A 16,031-nucleotide genomic window follows, 5' to 3' on the forward strand; every position below is an offset into this window, starting at 1 on the left:
GCTTACATAACAGAAAGTTAATTGGATATTTTTTACTTGCAGGAGAAAATTTTCCCCTTAAGTAGCCTTAGTCAGGTTTGGATTTTGTTTTACTTTGACTGTTTGGGCAGTGGATGGATATATATATATATTAAAATGTATACATATATATATATATATGTATGTATTTATACATATATGTGCTCCTGTGACACAATATTTTTAATGTATATCATTTGCTTTGAAATAATATTTCTTTCATTAAATAATTTAGTGTTGCCGTGCCTTCTTCCTACTGCATTGCAAAACCACTCATTTTGGCTGTAATGGAACTTGTCAGAAATGTAAAGCAAACACTCTTTTTCTGCACTTTGGCCCTGGGTAGATAATGTCTAGAATCATGGGCCCATCAGATGGAAATTTTTGTGTGTTAGTGTCCTCTCATCCCTTGCATTGGCTTATGTTCAAGAAGTTATTCCAGACCTTAGTATTGCATTAATTTTCCCTTGCTTGGTTGTAGCAATTTTGCAAATTGATTCTCTGCCTTAAAGCCTGTTAAAAGTATATCTGCAATGTGAGAGGCATCAGCTGAATTTGTATCTCAACTAATGCTTTTGCTAAATGGATTTCATGGCATCAGTTCTGCTGAAGCATCTTGTTTGGCATGTTGTGAAAATCACTTTGGATGTTTCAGATTCTTTTTTCTTTTTTTGAATCCATTAGTTCTAATGACTTCACTTGAACAAGAAAGAACATTTTATTTGTGATTCTTCTATGTTTGGTTTTGAAACTCAGTTAAAATCTGGTGACAAAATTTTTAGCTAGCTAGCTGAAACTTAGCTGTCAGCCAGCTACCTAAAAGGTTTATCGCTCATTTGAGATGATGAATTTTTTTTTAAAGGTTATTTTTGAAGATTTAGCTTCAAAACTTCTTGTAGTAATAGCTCATAAGCAAACTACTCTGCTAAGTGCTGATGGCTTTTTGGAGAGTTTTGGTGTACCTGTGTCTTGTCAAAACAAGCTGCAGTACAGCTTTTGTATGGTGGGCACATGCACATTTCAGAGTAGTTATTCTTCCTAGGCAGATCAAGCAAAAGCTTTTAGCAAGTCAATTCAACATTGATTTATTATAGTTGGAAATAATTTGTGGTTTGGGGTTTTTTGTATTATGTGTTTGCTATTATTTTTTGGTCCCTTTTTTGCATCTTGTCTTCTTGAACATTTGCCCTGGTGTTTAATTATGTGGCATTTCATGTCACTGTCAATAGCCACTCTGCCTGTAGCATTGCATTTTCCCTGTTCATTCTTCTTTACTTAGCCCTGGAGTTAGCAAGCATTGGCTGCAAAAAGTCTTTTATAACTTTTTCAAAGAGGTCAATTAGTGATGTTTGGGTGGGAGTATTTTTAACTTTTAAAGCATAAGTAAGATTTATTCAGAGTAACATTTTCCCATTTCATACATGTATTCAGTTTTGCTTGAGTAATCAAGGGTATTTGTTTTGGTATGAATTAGAGAAAACAATAAAAGTGCATTTCACAGACTTTTCAAGTGAAACTGTATTGGAAATGATTTGTTTTTCTCAGTTTATAAAAGCTTCCTTAAATTCTGATAGTGGGAAATTAGAATAGGACACATTTTCAAGTACACAGTAGGGTATAATTTAAACACCCTACTGTGACTTTGGGTTTTAGTTACATTTTATGGATCTTCTATATATATATACTGGATCCTAGATGCTTGGAAAGCAAGCAAAATTAAAAACAAGCAAACCAAAATAACCCTCCCAATGAACTATATTCCTTAGGTTGTACTGCAGTTAGCCTAATGAGACTGGCTGGTCCATTTGTACTAAAAATAGGGCACATTCTAATTGTTAATATATCAAGTACATTCTGTATAATTTTCAGAACTTTTGTTGATTTTTGCAAGGCTTGAGGGCTATCACAATTCTTTTAATTTTATAAAGGATGCAGTAGGTAAAAAAGGAAATAGAGAACAATGACAGAACAGAAGTGGAACCTTGGTTGGACAAGTTGGAGTATAGCATTCAGTCCATTAAATTGAGTAAATGTTAAAAAAAACACTTACAGGGACTCCTTTTGTTGATATCAATGCTTGATTTAGAAGCAGTTGGAGCTCTGTTTTTGCAGTCTGCATCTATGTGGGACTGTAGAGTAGCAATGAGTATTATTTGGAGAACTGATGTTTCTGGATGCATCTTTCTTCCAAGTTCTTTAGCAAATATTAATTTAGATGAACTGGAAGCTAGATTTCTGATAGAGTACAGCTTTTTGATACTGTATGTAATGTAGAAAATTGACATGAAAACAAAGGAGTACTCCCTTTGGAGAGCCCTTCTTCTGCAGATCTGTTGAGGGCTTTCATAAGCGGTATGGGGACAAAAAAATTCAAATTAGTCTGTTATCTGGAGAAGACTGGGTAAAAAAAACAAATACATGCAGGGAAGTTTGTTCACCAGGGGATGGTTTCTGTGAAGTGTGAATTGAGTAAAGTAAGTAACAAATGAACAGGGATTTTTTTCCCCTGATGCTAGCCCTTAAAACCATGATGAAGACCTCTCAATTCTTCTGTTAATTCACTAGGAATCCTCTTCAAAGTGATCCTTCTTTTATGAAAAGAAAACAGATATTGATTAGCTCCTTATAATCTGGAAAATCTGTAGCTCAGGTTATACTTATGAATTCTGTCAGATGTGAAGAGAGCTTTAGTATTCGAAAGAATAATCAGTCTTATTTTCTCATTTTCAGCTTAAACAAAATTCTCACACATTTAGAAGGTTATTATTCCATCTGGTGATAGAAAAGCAAGGACTTATTTATTCCTGTTCTAGGTTTATTTTATTTTTGTTTTTCTACTCTGGTGACCTGGTACCTGTTGGCTCGCCTGGAAGTTATTTTGTGTTTGCTTTGCACATGTTTCAACTATGTATGTGCAATTAAAGTTGAACTGACTGGAGGTAGTAACTTACCTTTGCCTTGCCCCTATCGTTTTTTTAGGCAAGTTTCATTTACTGATGTGAATTCAATAGCTCGGTACCTGGCTCGAGCTGCTGCCTCTGCTGGGTTGTATGGCTCAAATCTGTTGGAACACACTGAGGTGAGAAGGAATCACAGAATCATAACATGGTTTGGGTTGGAAAGGACATTAAAGACCATCTATTTTCCATGGGTGGGGATACTTTCCATTAGACCAGTTTGCTCAAAGTCCCATCCACCTTGGCCTTGAATCACTCTCTTGTCTCTTGGGGCTTTTTTTCCTTTTCCCTTTTTGTCTTTTGGCCTGTTCTAAGTTTGGGGGCAGGGGGGGTTTGGGGTTGGGGTTTTTTTTTGACCTTGTGTCTATTGTTCTGCATTTTACTGTTAGACTGAGGTTCCAGCTATGTGGGATGTTGAAGGGTTTGCTTTGGTAAGCTTCCTCCTTCATATAAATAAATATAAAGACTAAGAAAACTGTATAAAGACTAAGAAATCTGAGCTTTGGAAGGGTTGCCCTTGCCCACTCCTGCAACAGCAACTCCTAAGCAGACAGTTTGCTAATATAAAATAATTTAAGTTGGAAGGTAAAACATGGATTTTCCCTCCTCACTTCTCTCAGCTCTGTTGCCATCAGTTGCTGTCTTGTAATACTTCAGTGTAACACCACTGAACACTGTGTGGCATTTACTGTGTATGATAGACAAAACTCTGACCCTGGTTTCTTCCTGGGTCTAGCTCAGGATAATCAATCATATGCTGAATTTTAAATTGATAACTGAAACTAGCAGACAAATTGAAATTTACTTCTCTGAAATTTGGGGAGGAACTGAAGGATTTGATTCAGATCTTTTCTTCTTGAAGCCAGTGGTAATCACTCTTCAATCACTCTTCTGCCCTCATAGCTGGTCTCAAGGGAATTGTTGTCTTACTACTTTGCCTGTGAGGCATTAAAAAGTTGTAAGTTATCTTGTGGCTATTTAAAATTTCTGTCCAAATCCTTTGTTTTTAAGTTAAGCCCAGACCTCAGCAAACGCACTTTCAGGGCTGGTACAATACTTCTTTTCACTTCTGCCTCTTTCCAAAATAATACTGTACTTGGAGAAGTACCGGGACAGCTGCATTTGTGGTGCACATATTTTGGCGTGCAACTGCAAATGACTGAATTCTGTGGAGGTTGTAATTACATCTGTGCCTGCCACGTTGCCTGAACATTGGAAGGATTCCCGTTGCAGTTTGCAGAACAGTTACACATGAAATAGGACCAGAGAAGAGACACTTAGTCTCTTGCAGGATTGAGGGATTCAGTTCTACATTATCAACTAGCCTAATTCTTAATATTTTTTTGTGTTTATGTACAAAGATAGATGGAAAAGACTTCTGCAGGAGTGGGGAGTAGGACTTGTGAAGTTCAGGGGTTTGATTTCTTCAAATCTAAAAGGAGATGAGGAAGAGAAAATAGGGACTGAGGGGAAAATGGTATACTAACCAGCAGCAGCACCAGGAAGAGGAAGTAGGTGACAAATATGATATGTAAATAGCTAAAGGAGTGTGATGATTTTTATAGACTCTTGTGATAAGGGAGTACCTGAGAACTGCTTATTATTTTACCAGCAGAAATAACTGCAGTGAAGTTGATGTTTTCAGCAATTTGAATTCATGCTGAAGGAAGAAATTAAATTTCATTATTTAGTATTGTTCTTGGTGATTTTTTCAGTATAATTTATTTTAAATATTCCTTCAACATATGTTATGATCTGATATATTTAATTCTAATGTTCCTGTTAATATCTTCTGTTCAGCTGTTAGATCAATTGTGTATTATTCAGTTATCTAGCAAGCTTAATTCTCATTCCATTAGTAACTTTAACTGTCTTTTGTCCCTTCAAACAAGATTGACCACTGGCTGGAGTTCAGTGCTACAAAGTTATCCACTGCCAGCCAGTTTCCTTCAGCCATCCAAGAACTCAACCACTGTCTGTCTCTACGGACCTACTTGGTGGGAAACTCTCTGAGTCTTGCAGATTTGTGTGTCTGGGCTGTACTAAAAGGTATTGGTTTATATTCTCTGTTTCACTGGCTTGCAGTATCAATATTTTGATAATCAATAAACAACAAGAATCCCCAATTTTTCTTTTTTGTGGATGCTAGTAGTGACTCCTAGCTCTATGACAGACTGTCTACTGTCATACACACTGCTGTGACCTGTGCATCCCTAGTGATGGCAATAGTATAGCTTAGGAAATCCTAGATTTTATTTTTTTAAATTGTTGCTACATTTGGAAATTTATGAGCTGTAATCCCTAGGTGGAACTTTTTCTAATTTCTTTTGTGTAATAATTGCAAGAATATCTTTTATTACCTGTTGCCTCAATATGAAAATGTGCAGTGTAAAATTATATGCATTGACCTTTCCGTGACATTATCTTAGCAGAGGAAATTTCTTCCGTGTTTACTTTGAATTATTAAAAGAGGTAGATGTTATTCTGCAAAATGCCCTTTAGAGGTTAAAGAAGCTTTGATGATCTGTTTTTATGGATTTGGTTTTTATTTTCTCTTAGCTCTATATCTAAAGGTGATAGGTGACAATCTACCATTCAGTATAACCCAATTCCACTTGAAAGTAAAGGGAATAATTAAGATTAAAAGCTAGCAGCTTTTGGTGCTTTTTCAGTGTTGCTGCTCTTAAAAGCAATCTGAAAAGCTGCTGTTGATAAAAACAATTTTATTTTTATAGTTAAATAGTTTGAAAACTTCTTTGTTTTCTAACAGATAATGGTACGTGGCAAGAGCAGTTAGAACAAAACAAAGCTCCTGTGCATGCAAAGCGGTGGTACAGCTTCCTTGAGGTACAACGTGCTTTCCAGTCTGTAGGAGCCAAGTGGGCTGCTGGCACACCAAAGGTTAAAATGGTAAGATTTACTCAGATCTTCTGGAGAGAGTAGCTTTATTTCTGTGAATACACCGCAAGAATTTTTTCTTTTTAAGTTAGAGAATTAAATACTGAAAGTATGCAGTCGTACAGTGAGCTAAACTTTTGTAAACTCTTGTTTACAGCTAAAGCTGTTGATTTCAATTTTAAAAAGGCATGAGCTGGCTAGTCCAGTGTGTAGGTGGAATTGTGGAAATATGGCACCTCTTCTTTTAATCAGCACTGCTCTTTAGCTGTATTGTTTGCTTTTTCTAAAGACAGTTTGAGATCCTGATGGACCTGCAAAGATTGCTCTTGACTGAAAGTTGACTGAACTTGTTAATCATGTTCAGGTTAAGAACACTAAGATACAAAACCTTAACTAGCAATTTTCTTCTAGCATAGAAGAAAAACTAGCATAGTTTTCTTCTATGGAGTAAATTAGACAACTTAGTGGGAATTTTCAGTCCTGGACCAGATTTGAAGACAAAATAACTTTTAAGTTAATTAATCTTTATTTGGAGTCCTGAGTAAGGTGAAAGTTGTGAAGAGATGAATTTGGAGTCCAATATGGCAGCTTGTAGGTTTGAAAGGAGACTTTGATACAGCAGTTGTTATCTAGAGTTTTATATCCGATTTTACAGGTAATACAATCTGTAATTATGTCTGTTTTCAAGGCAACAGAAAAAGAAAAGAAAGCAGATGTTGGGAAGTTTGTTGAACTTCCTGGCGCAGAGATGGGAAAGGTCATTGTGAGGTTTCCTCCTGAAGCAAGTGGGTAAGAAACACGAATACTTTGCCAAGGTTCTATTTTGTTTTTTGTTTTTTGTTTTTTTTTAAGTATTTTGGTGAGGATGGTAATCAGCTTATCAGACAAGACTGTTAAACCAAATGAGTGTTAAAAGCTTTGTCTCCACTAGAGCTGTTTGTACACTTCTCCTCTGTGCTTCATTGCGCTGTTGTCTGGACTTTGAATAGGGAGTTGAGTTGTGAGATAGAGTTGTGCAGCTCAGCAGTGGGATGAGGAGAAGCAGGAGGATGGCATTTGTATGGATAATGGATGTGTGTGCCCTGCCAAGAGCTATGGTGTGAACATGCAATCCTTATGAATTGGGTCAAGGGACTCAGTGCTTCCCAAGGCAGCTTCGATTTGAGAAAGGAAAGATGTGTGGGATAGCCTTCCTTGGGGAAGCTTGACACCAGATGTATAATGGAGGGCCAAGGGTCCAGATTGTGAGGAATACCAAAGCGCACATTCCTTAAAGATCACACAGAGAGATGTGATGAGCCAGTATAATAAACTCAATTTTTAGCCAGCTTTTTGTTTTCTGTTTCTTTTTGGAGTTGCCTGATGGCCTATAAAATTTCCACTATTGCATTTGTTCATTAAACAGGCTGTTCAGCATCATATGACTTCTGTAGTTGAGTTTCTTACTCTGTTAGTCCAATATAAACTTTACTCAAATATTGTGAATTATGTATTATGTATGTGTATGTCTATAACATATATTATTCTCAGTTTACTTTAGTAGTTTTTAGTGTCTTAATCCTGGTGTTTTAAAACACTGCTCTTCAGGGACATGTTACTCTCTTTTTGTCAGAGATTTTAATTTTGTGGATTTGGGGATTTATATTTAGTTTAAATTAGTCAGTAGCTTTATAGCTTATATTAAAAAATATGCAGCAATAGGAAAATTTCACTCTTGAGAATGTGGTAGGTTCAGATTATCTGGTAGCTGCTCCTGGGTATCATCAGCAGTTGGTTTAAGTTAGTCTGTAAAAATGGAGATAATTGCAGTCCAATCTTTATATCCATAGCAACACTCTAATTTACATATTTAGTTATTTTTAACAGTCAACTACTAAATTTGTAGTAGAAGAAACATAATCTGTTTTCATAAATGTGTAGTATTTCAGCAAATATCCTAGGTTTGCTGTTTGTTACACTTAGGTATTGCTCTCCATTCTTTCTCCTTCCCCCACAAATAATCTAGCTGAAGTAGTTCTGGTGTATATATTTATTTTTTAATTTCTTTTTTAGATATCTGCATATTGGTCATGCCAAAGCTGCCCTGCTAAATCAGCACTACCAAGTTAACTTCAAAGGAAAACTTATTATGAGATTTGATGACACAAATCCAGAAAAAGAGAAAGAAGACTTTGAAAAGGTATGATAAGATAGCAGAGGGATTATAGGCTGTGAAAGAATGATAAGTGCATGCCTCTCTTTTCTTTCATGCTTATTCTTATGGTTTATCCTTTCTGGACAATGGACCATTAAAACCACCACATCTTACATGAAGAGGATAAAGATGTAAGAAAACTACCTTTCCTGAATATTACAGTGTACGTTTTCACACTTGGCAGGTAATTCTTGAAGATGTTGCCATGCTGCACATCAAACCAGATCAATTTACATATACCTCGGATCACTTTGAAACAATAATGAAATATGCTGAGAAGCTTATTCTAGAAGGGAAGGCGTATGTGGATGATACTCCTGCAGAACAAATGAAAGCAGAGCGTGAGCAAAGAGTGGAATCTAAACACAGAAATAACTGTAAGATATTTTAAGCTTTGGTCTTGCTTTCTTACCTTTTTGATTTGGTATCAAAGCTTGATTTTTATTAACAAATATGAGTGAGATTACTAAATTGCATATCTTCAAGGTCCTTATAGGGACTTGAAAGTGTTTAGTGCTTTGTTCTACAAGGCTGGATGGATGAAGTACACATTTAGACCAGGGCAGTAAACTTGTGTATGTATGAATTCATCACCATTCATTATCACTTAAAAATTCACAATGTAAAATGTGTGAAAATGAATTCCGGTGTCCAAAGAGGGGATGGCACTGATTTTTCTTACTGCAATAATAAAACTTGATTCTGTATCAGCTTCATAATACCTTAGAAAATGGTGTATTTTTGTTGTTCCTAGGTGTTAATAAGAATCTACAAATGTGGGAAGAAATGAAAAAGGGAACAGAATATGGACAAACTTGTTGTCTACGAGCAAAAATAGATATGAGTAGTAATAATGGATGTATGAGGGATCCAACTCTTTATCGTTGTAAAAACCAGCCTCACCCTCGGACAGGAAGTACCTACAAGTATGTCCACTTTCTCCTTGTGTGGCCTGTAGCTTTTGCTCTTTCCAGGGCATTCCTTAGTAAATTTCTTTTAACACTTGGAACTTGCTAGCGTTTTTCAACTAGAATATCTGATGAGTCTCTTGACTTTCTGAAACTTGTGCAAATTACTTTTAGAACCTGTGAGATGGCCATTATGGTCAACAGTGAATATTATTTCAGTTTTAGTCCTTATATATGTTTGGAAAAAACATTAGCAATGTAGGGTTATTTTTTTAGGCTTGAATATTAAGGCTGTTATCAGTTCATTTCTTGAAGGCTTTCTTCATCTTAAAATTATATTGCCCTCTGGATCTTTCTGTGGACTATTAGTTGTATGTGTGTTATTTTAGTCTTGATCTGAAAGTTTTCAGGATCATAGGTTAGAAATATTTATAATGCTTGAATATAGACTGCACTGAGTTTAAATATTTCAGTGGGAAGAAAGTGTTTTGTTCTACCCTGCTAATTAAAGATCTTTTTTGTCAGTGTTTATCCCACATACGACTTTGCCTGCCCCATTGTTGATAGTATTGAAGGTGTCACACATGCACTGAGAACAACTGAATACCATGACAGAGATGAGCAATTCTACTGGATTATTGAGGCTCTGGGTATAAGGAAACCGTATATATGGGAGTATAGCAGGCTAAACCTCAACAACACTGTGCTCTCCAAGCGAAAGCTCACCTGGTTTGTCAACGAAGGCCTTGTGGATGGATGGTATGTTCCATGGCTGTAGATCAGCTCTGTTCCCTAAGATTCCCTAAGAATGTGCCTTGTGACTAGCACATTCATTTTTGCTTTGGGATAGTTTGAATGAATATTTAAACAATATTAAAGAATATAGATTAATTAAACTGGCTTGTGTATGTACAATGTGTCTGTTTCCTACTCTACAGTAGCTGTGTACATACATATTCATGGCCTGTAATAAACATGAGGCAGCTTATTTTTGGACTCTGGCTCTTGCTGTGGGTGGTATGTTTTCCACTCTTGAGTCATTGGTTGTTGTCATTGGAGTCATTCCCAAACAATGCCAGAAGAGGGCCTGGATTGAAGTGTTTCTGGTCCTGTTCATCTAGTCAAATCCATCCCACTTCTCTCCAACCTGCCCTCGCCCTCCTTCTTTCTGTTAATTTTTTCAGATTGATTTGATTTCTGCAGACAGTGTTTGGTGGTCTAGCTGTCTAGTTGTCATTTGAGTTGGAAGCTTAGATTCCTAGTTTATGCATGGAGCCACTTGGCTATAGCCAAATTTATCCTTTTTTGTCCCTGCCTGTTTTTTTTTCCCTAGAGGTGTAGCTGATCTTATGATGGTCTTTACCTTTCCTACCCTGAGCCTCCCTGTTAGGTCCTCAGCAAAGTTTGATTCATGTTCCCAGCAAATTCAAATGTTACATTGCAGATCAGGCCTTTTTATTTCTTCCATAAGAGAGAAAAAAATCATAGAATTTTATCACTTATATAAAGAGTCGTCACTTCTTTCCAGCAATATTTCCTGGGTGCCCTTGGAGGGGAAATAATGGATAAGGGACATAACTTTTGCCTTGCTAGTTTTTGAGAGACCTAACTTTCACCATACTTTTTGTATGGGTAAGAGCTCAGTCTTCTCAGTTAGGTGCTTTCACCTAGCTGGGAGCTTAGTGAGTAAAATACACTGAGGCTGTGCCTTTTGTGTCTGGCAGTATTAGTAAAGTCTTGATAAGTGCAGAATTAGAAAATTTAGCGTATGGCACTAATGGAATACCGTTTTCCACTAGGGATGACCCAAGATTTCCCACTGTCCGTGGTGTCCTGAGAAGAGGCATGACAGTTGAAGGGCTAAAACAGTTTATTGCTGCCCAGGTGGGTGTTTTCTTCTGATTCTTTGAATCTCCCTCGATAAGTTTCACAAATTTTTGTGAAGCTTCACTTAATGTACTTGTCACTGGGAGGTTTCTGCTTTTGAAGCTTTGCTACTTTGACATCTATTGCTTCAACAATGGTAGCACCTGTGAGTAGGTGTTGGCAAAATGGACTTGCAGTTTTCTTACTTGGAGAAGGTTTATTTTGCAAGCTCAAAAACTGTTTTTAATGAAAACAAACTATAGAGAGTTTTCAGTTTAAAGAACTTTGTTTTAAATTAGTCTAAGAGCTAGAATATTTATATTAATGTGGTATTGATTCGGGTTTTTTTTATCCAGGGCTCCTCTCGATCTGTCGTGAATATGGAGTGGGATAAAATCTGGTCCTTTAACAAAAAGGTATGTGTTTAGTCGGATTTGATGCTACTCCTGATATCCTCTTTCTAGGATATGTAGAGAATCCAGCGTTCATTGGAGCGCTTATCACAACAAGTAGCAGTTGCAGTATGCTGCATCATTTGGCGCACTCTCAGGAAAATGGAATGTCCCCCCCTTCTAACCTGAAGAAGCACTAATCCTATTGATTCTCCTATACCAGTACTTACTTGCCTTCCTTAGTAGTACGGGAAAGGATAATGGTATTAATGCTGTAAATCTGATCTGAAAACTGCATTTCATTTTTCTGCTTTCAAGCTGCGAGCTATCTGTAAGAAGGTATTACTTAATGCTTTTTACCTTAGCATATAGCTTACAGTGTTATAAGCATACATAGCATAAGCTATCATTTTGCAGCTTCATAGCACAGTCGGACTTGCTTGTATAACAGGAGCTCTACAAACCCACTGAAAATGCATTATTCCTAGTTTTCAAAGGCTGCCCACCTCTGGTTTGGCTGATTTGTCAACATAAACACAAATTTCCCCCAATTTGGTTCATGTTGGCCATGTTTCCTTTCTGTGGCAAAAGGACGAACGCACTGCGTACTCTGTCTGGGGAGATCAAGCCAGCACTGCTGGAATTTCTGACTAAATGGCAAATCAGGAATATTGCATCTTAACATGATGAGTTGCTTTTTGGCAGCAGATGCTTGGACACTATAATAAGGCGATTTGTTTTCATGAGGATTGCATATTTTGTGTGATTGTGGAAACACCTGTTATTTTGCATTGGTATTCCTGCCTGGTTTTGCTTAGGTAGTACCCAGATCTGTTCACTTAAATAGTTTTTGCTTGTTTGGCATGTGTCTTGTAATTCTTCGTGTATTTTGCATTTGATTTGCTACATACACGTAGGTTTATAAATTGGTTCTTTCTGTTGCTGCATAAATATATTTATGACTAACAACTGATTTGAGGGGAAGAATCCACAATGGACTGTCAAGGCTCATTTTTTTTAATTGACTTTTAAAGTGAGTTTCTTAGACCTCTGACTCAGCTCCTTGTACAGCACCATATTTATTAGCCAGTTTTATTTACATGTGGCTGTGCAGATTGAAAGCTAACTGCAATATGAGAAAAACAGTTGGCTGCTTACAGGTAATTCTGAGCTCAAAGACTTTATCAGTGTGACAACTCATATTTTATACGTGATCCTGTAATTTTTAGCACCTGACAAGGGATTGCGAGTTTTAATGAATAAAATAAAGAGCCTGGTAATAACACTATAGAATCTGGTCATTTAATTATCAAAATTATGATATTAAATAATATAATACCCCTGCATTTTGAGATACATACACAAGTCCTTTTTCAAAGTGTATGTCTAACATTTAGGTGCCTGACTTCAGGGACTACTAACTAATAAAGTGTGTCTTCTTAAGAGTATATCATCATATTACTTTATTATATAATGTCAAGTAATTAGAAGCTAAATAATTTTCTCAAAAATATAGAAAAATATATAGCTGTGTAGCTTTTCATTTGAGCAGGAATAAACCAAGGAGAGCAAAAATTACTTCATATTAATAAAAGCAGGTGCTTTCCTTTGTGTCAGTTTCCAGTTACCCAGGTAGATCCTGGATATTCCTTTTGGCCTTAGATGACTGCTTTACTTGAATTATGTATTTAAGTGCTTCTGAACAGTTTGACAAACCAGTATTTCAGGTATAAAAAATGCTGTGAGAAACTACAGCTGCTATGTTTGATAATGGGCAATAAAAATACAGGAAGACATCCTAGTGGTACCTTTTTCTTGCCAAACTCATGTTGTAGAAATCCGAATGAAGTAAATTTTATGTTATTGCCTTATTATAGTATCTGATGTGTCTGTAGTAAAATTGCAGACTTGATTGGTGCCTCCTCTACAGCCAGTTCTGTCACTGATTCTGCTGGAGTACTGGCCTGGAAAATGAGTATGAGATCAGGTCTTGTGCTGCTGGAAAAAGAACAAACTCCACTTAAAAATTGTTGCTTTAAATTTAGTTAACTAGAGAAAAAGCGATTCAGATGTAATAGCCTATGTGCACAGTAAAATTGTATCAGAGTACATTTTTTGTGTCTTCCCCATAATTTTGGTTACTTCTGCTGTCAGTAGTACCCAATCCAGTTTTTACTCAGAGTATTTTAATAAAGATTGGAAATTGTAAAGTATTACCATGATTTTCTCACTATTCTGTAGCTTTGGGTGAAAGTGACATTAAAGCAAACTTTGAAAAAATGCAGTAACATAAAGAATACCAGTTAATATTCTTTTTTTTTTGTGGTGATTGTTTTGTAAAGCATCTATTTTTTTTGTCAGTGGCATATATTCATGATCCACCTCATTTGTTTTCTGTAGGTTATAGACCCAGTAGCACCTCGGTATACTGCTTTACTGAAAGATGCAGTGGTCCCAGTAAATATTCCTGAAGCTCAAGAGGAGATGAAGGAAGTGGCTAAACACCCAAAGGTTCTTGCTTTACTCTCTTAATTTTCTTGTACTGCAGCTCAGTAAGGTTGGGAAGTACCTTAGCATGAAACAGTCAGGAAGGGGAGTCCTGCTTTTAGCTTGCTCAGATAGCTAATCTGATAGAGATCATCTATCCAAGGGGTACTTTTGTTTTGCCTCAAAATTGTCAAAAACTGTGCAACTGCTAAACATGTTTGCTCTTTTAAGAGGGAACTCTTTGTAAATATATAGAGCGCATATAAAAGGTGCTCTAAAAGGCCTCTCTGGGAGTTTTCAGAAGAGTGAGTCATTAGAAGTCTGGAATGCTACTCAAGCTGGTTTTCCTATTGTTTGATGCTAACTTTTACAGAGGTTAAATATTACATTTTATTCAAGCTCTGTTTACTGTATAATACAGTAAACACTCTTTACCATTAACAGTGAGGTGTTTTTTAAGTGATTTATAAAATCAGGTTTTATGTGGAGAGGTAACATATTAACTTGTTGATTCTGTCAATCTCTGGATTTTTAATATGACTTTTAAATTTGTATAGCAAATAGCTTTTATCAAAAGGCAAAGAACTTGCTGATTTGATACTTTTTGTATCCAGTAAACAGAGTAATGTCCCTTAATAGGGAAGTGTGTTACTGATACAACTCTTTCTTGGTGCTACTAGTAACAAAGATACTTTCCTTTGAGTCAATTGTGCTGAAATGTCCCTGAAAGCATCTCTTAACTTATATACACTTACACTGAGAAATGAGTGAATATTTGTTGAGGCTTTGCTTCATTTCTTTGTTTTGATTTTGTTGCTCTGAGTGCTCCTGTAGCCATTTCTTGTAACTGAGAGTTGGACATTGGGCCCCTCTTGCCCGTGGCTGATAACAAGGAAACAGGTTTTGAGCAGATGTGAGAGTTGTGACTCTTCAAGGCTCAAAGACACTGAAGTTTGGTCAGATACAAGCCAGCATATTAAAACATTGATAGTACCAGTAAATACTTCCTCCAGTATGTAATGAAATATATACTGACTTAAATAAACTAATAGAAAACTCCTGACCAGCTGAGAAAGTCTGAACTCACAGCTGTCGGCCTTTTTAGAAAATAGAAGTTTATCTCAATTGTTGAGATACTTTAAAGCTGAATATTTTATAAGTGATGTAGTTCTGGTTTCTGTCTTTACAAATCTATGCAGCTAAAAGAAGCTCCATATATAACCTTATAAAAAAGCAAAAATTAGAGTTCTGAAATTAGTTTTGAAGGGAATTTGCCTAGCAAAATGGGAACTTGAAGAAATTTGGGTTTACCTGTGAGATCCTAAAGATGCATGGACCTTGCAATGGAAATGGAATATGCTGTTAGTGGATTTTTTGGGTGAATTATCAGGGGAATGCGGACAATGCCAGTAAAGAAGAAACTGGAGAGAGCTGTGGAAAAACATTGTAGCTTTGCATTACTGTTATAGTCCATCTTCTGTCTTCATCTGCTGTCTTTGAAATGTAAACCATTATTCACAGAATGCTGATGTTGGTTTGAAGCCTGTGTGGTACAGCTCCAAAGTCCTCATTGAGGGCGCAGATGCAGAGACCCTGGTGGAGGGAGAGGTGGTTACATTCATAAATTGGGGCAATATCATCATCACCAAATTAAACAGGTAACCTGTACAGTGGCAGATGAAGTTAAGTTTTGCTTTTCAGCTTTTTGTTGCCTTTTCTTTTAACAGGAAGCTTGTAACAGTAAAGAATCAATGGCTGGCCGTATATGTCCAATCTATGAGTCTGTGTCTATAAATCTACTTTGAAATACGCCATGAAACTGCATGTTAGCATAGGGTGTATATTGCTGTAGATTCAGTTGGAAATCATTAGTCAGTCCTGATACTGCATGTCCCTCTCATCCAGTGCTCTCCATGATTCTGTGGCACTATTGCCACTGTAAAACAGCCTTTTCAGACAGAAGAAACCACCTGGAATGTTAACAACTCTCACCCCATAACAAGTACTGCTTTTGCATACTGAGAAACTAAACCTGTCACAGTTTTAGTTGCACAGCTGTTGAGGTGGGGAGGGGGACCATTTAATGTCATCACGGTGGTTTTGAAGGGGTTGTGTTGAGACAGTGCCAGAACGGAGTGAGCTCTGATAGAGAACATAAATACGCAAAGATTTTTCTCCCCATCCTTTTTACTCTATGTAGATATTTAAGACAACAAAATTAATGGAGAACTTAAATGGCAGTGAATGCACTCTTTCATTTTCTATGATCCGCTCTTCAAAATTAACTCTGAACACTTGTTTTTGCAGTATT

The 16,031-nt window shown here is 36.6% G+C and overlaps 1 protein-coding gene across 2 annotated transcripts in view; it reads left to right on the plus strand.

The window, feature by feature from the left end:
• EPRS1 (glutamyl-prolyl-tRNA synthetase 1) overlaps positions 1–16,031 on the plus strand; it is a 37,578-nt gene that overhangs the window by 3,859 nt on the left and 17,688 nt on the right. The window contains exons 3-15 of one of the 2 annotated variants that reach the window (XM_036404610.2): positions 2,998–3,097; positions 4,868–5,024; positions 5,746–5,885; positions 6,562–6,662; positions 7,926–8,052; positions 8,252–8,444; positions 8,822–8,993; positions 9,501–9,734; positions 10,775–10,859; positions 11,198–11,257; positions 11,552–11,572; positions 13,634–13,744; positions 15,242–15,378. In XM_036404610.2, coding sequence (XP_036260503.1) covers positions 2,998–3,097; positions 4,868–5,024; positions 5,746–5,885; positions 6,562–6,662; positions 7,926–8,052; positions 8,252–8,444; positions 8,822–8,993; positions 9,501–9,734; positions 10,775–10,859; positions 11,198–11,257; positions 11,552–11,572; positions 13,634–13,744; positions 15,242–15,378 — 1,638 coding nt within the window. The remainder of the gene's footprint in view (positions 1–2,997; positions 3,098–4,867; positions 5,025–5,745; positions 5,886–6,561; positions 6,663–7,925; positions 8,053–8,251; positions 8,445–8,821; positions 8,994–9,500; positions 9,735–10,774; positions 10,860–11,197; positions 11,258–11,551; positions 11,573–13,633; positions 13,745–15,241; positions 15,379–16,031) is intronic. The other variant, XM_036404611.2, reaches the window with a different exon arrangement.

This window comes from Molothrus ater, chromosome 3, assembly GCF_012460135.2.
Source record: "Molothrus ater isolate BHLD 08-10-18 breed brown headed cowbird chromosome 3, BPBGC_Mater_1.1, whole genome shotgun sequence".
NCBI classification, from domain to species: domain Eukaryota; kingdom Metazoa; phylum Chordata; class Aves; order Passeriformes; family Icteridae; genus Molothrus; species Molothrus ater.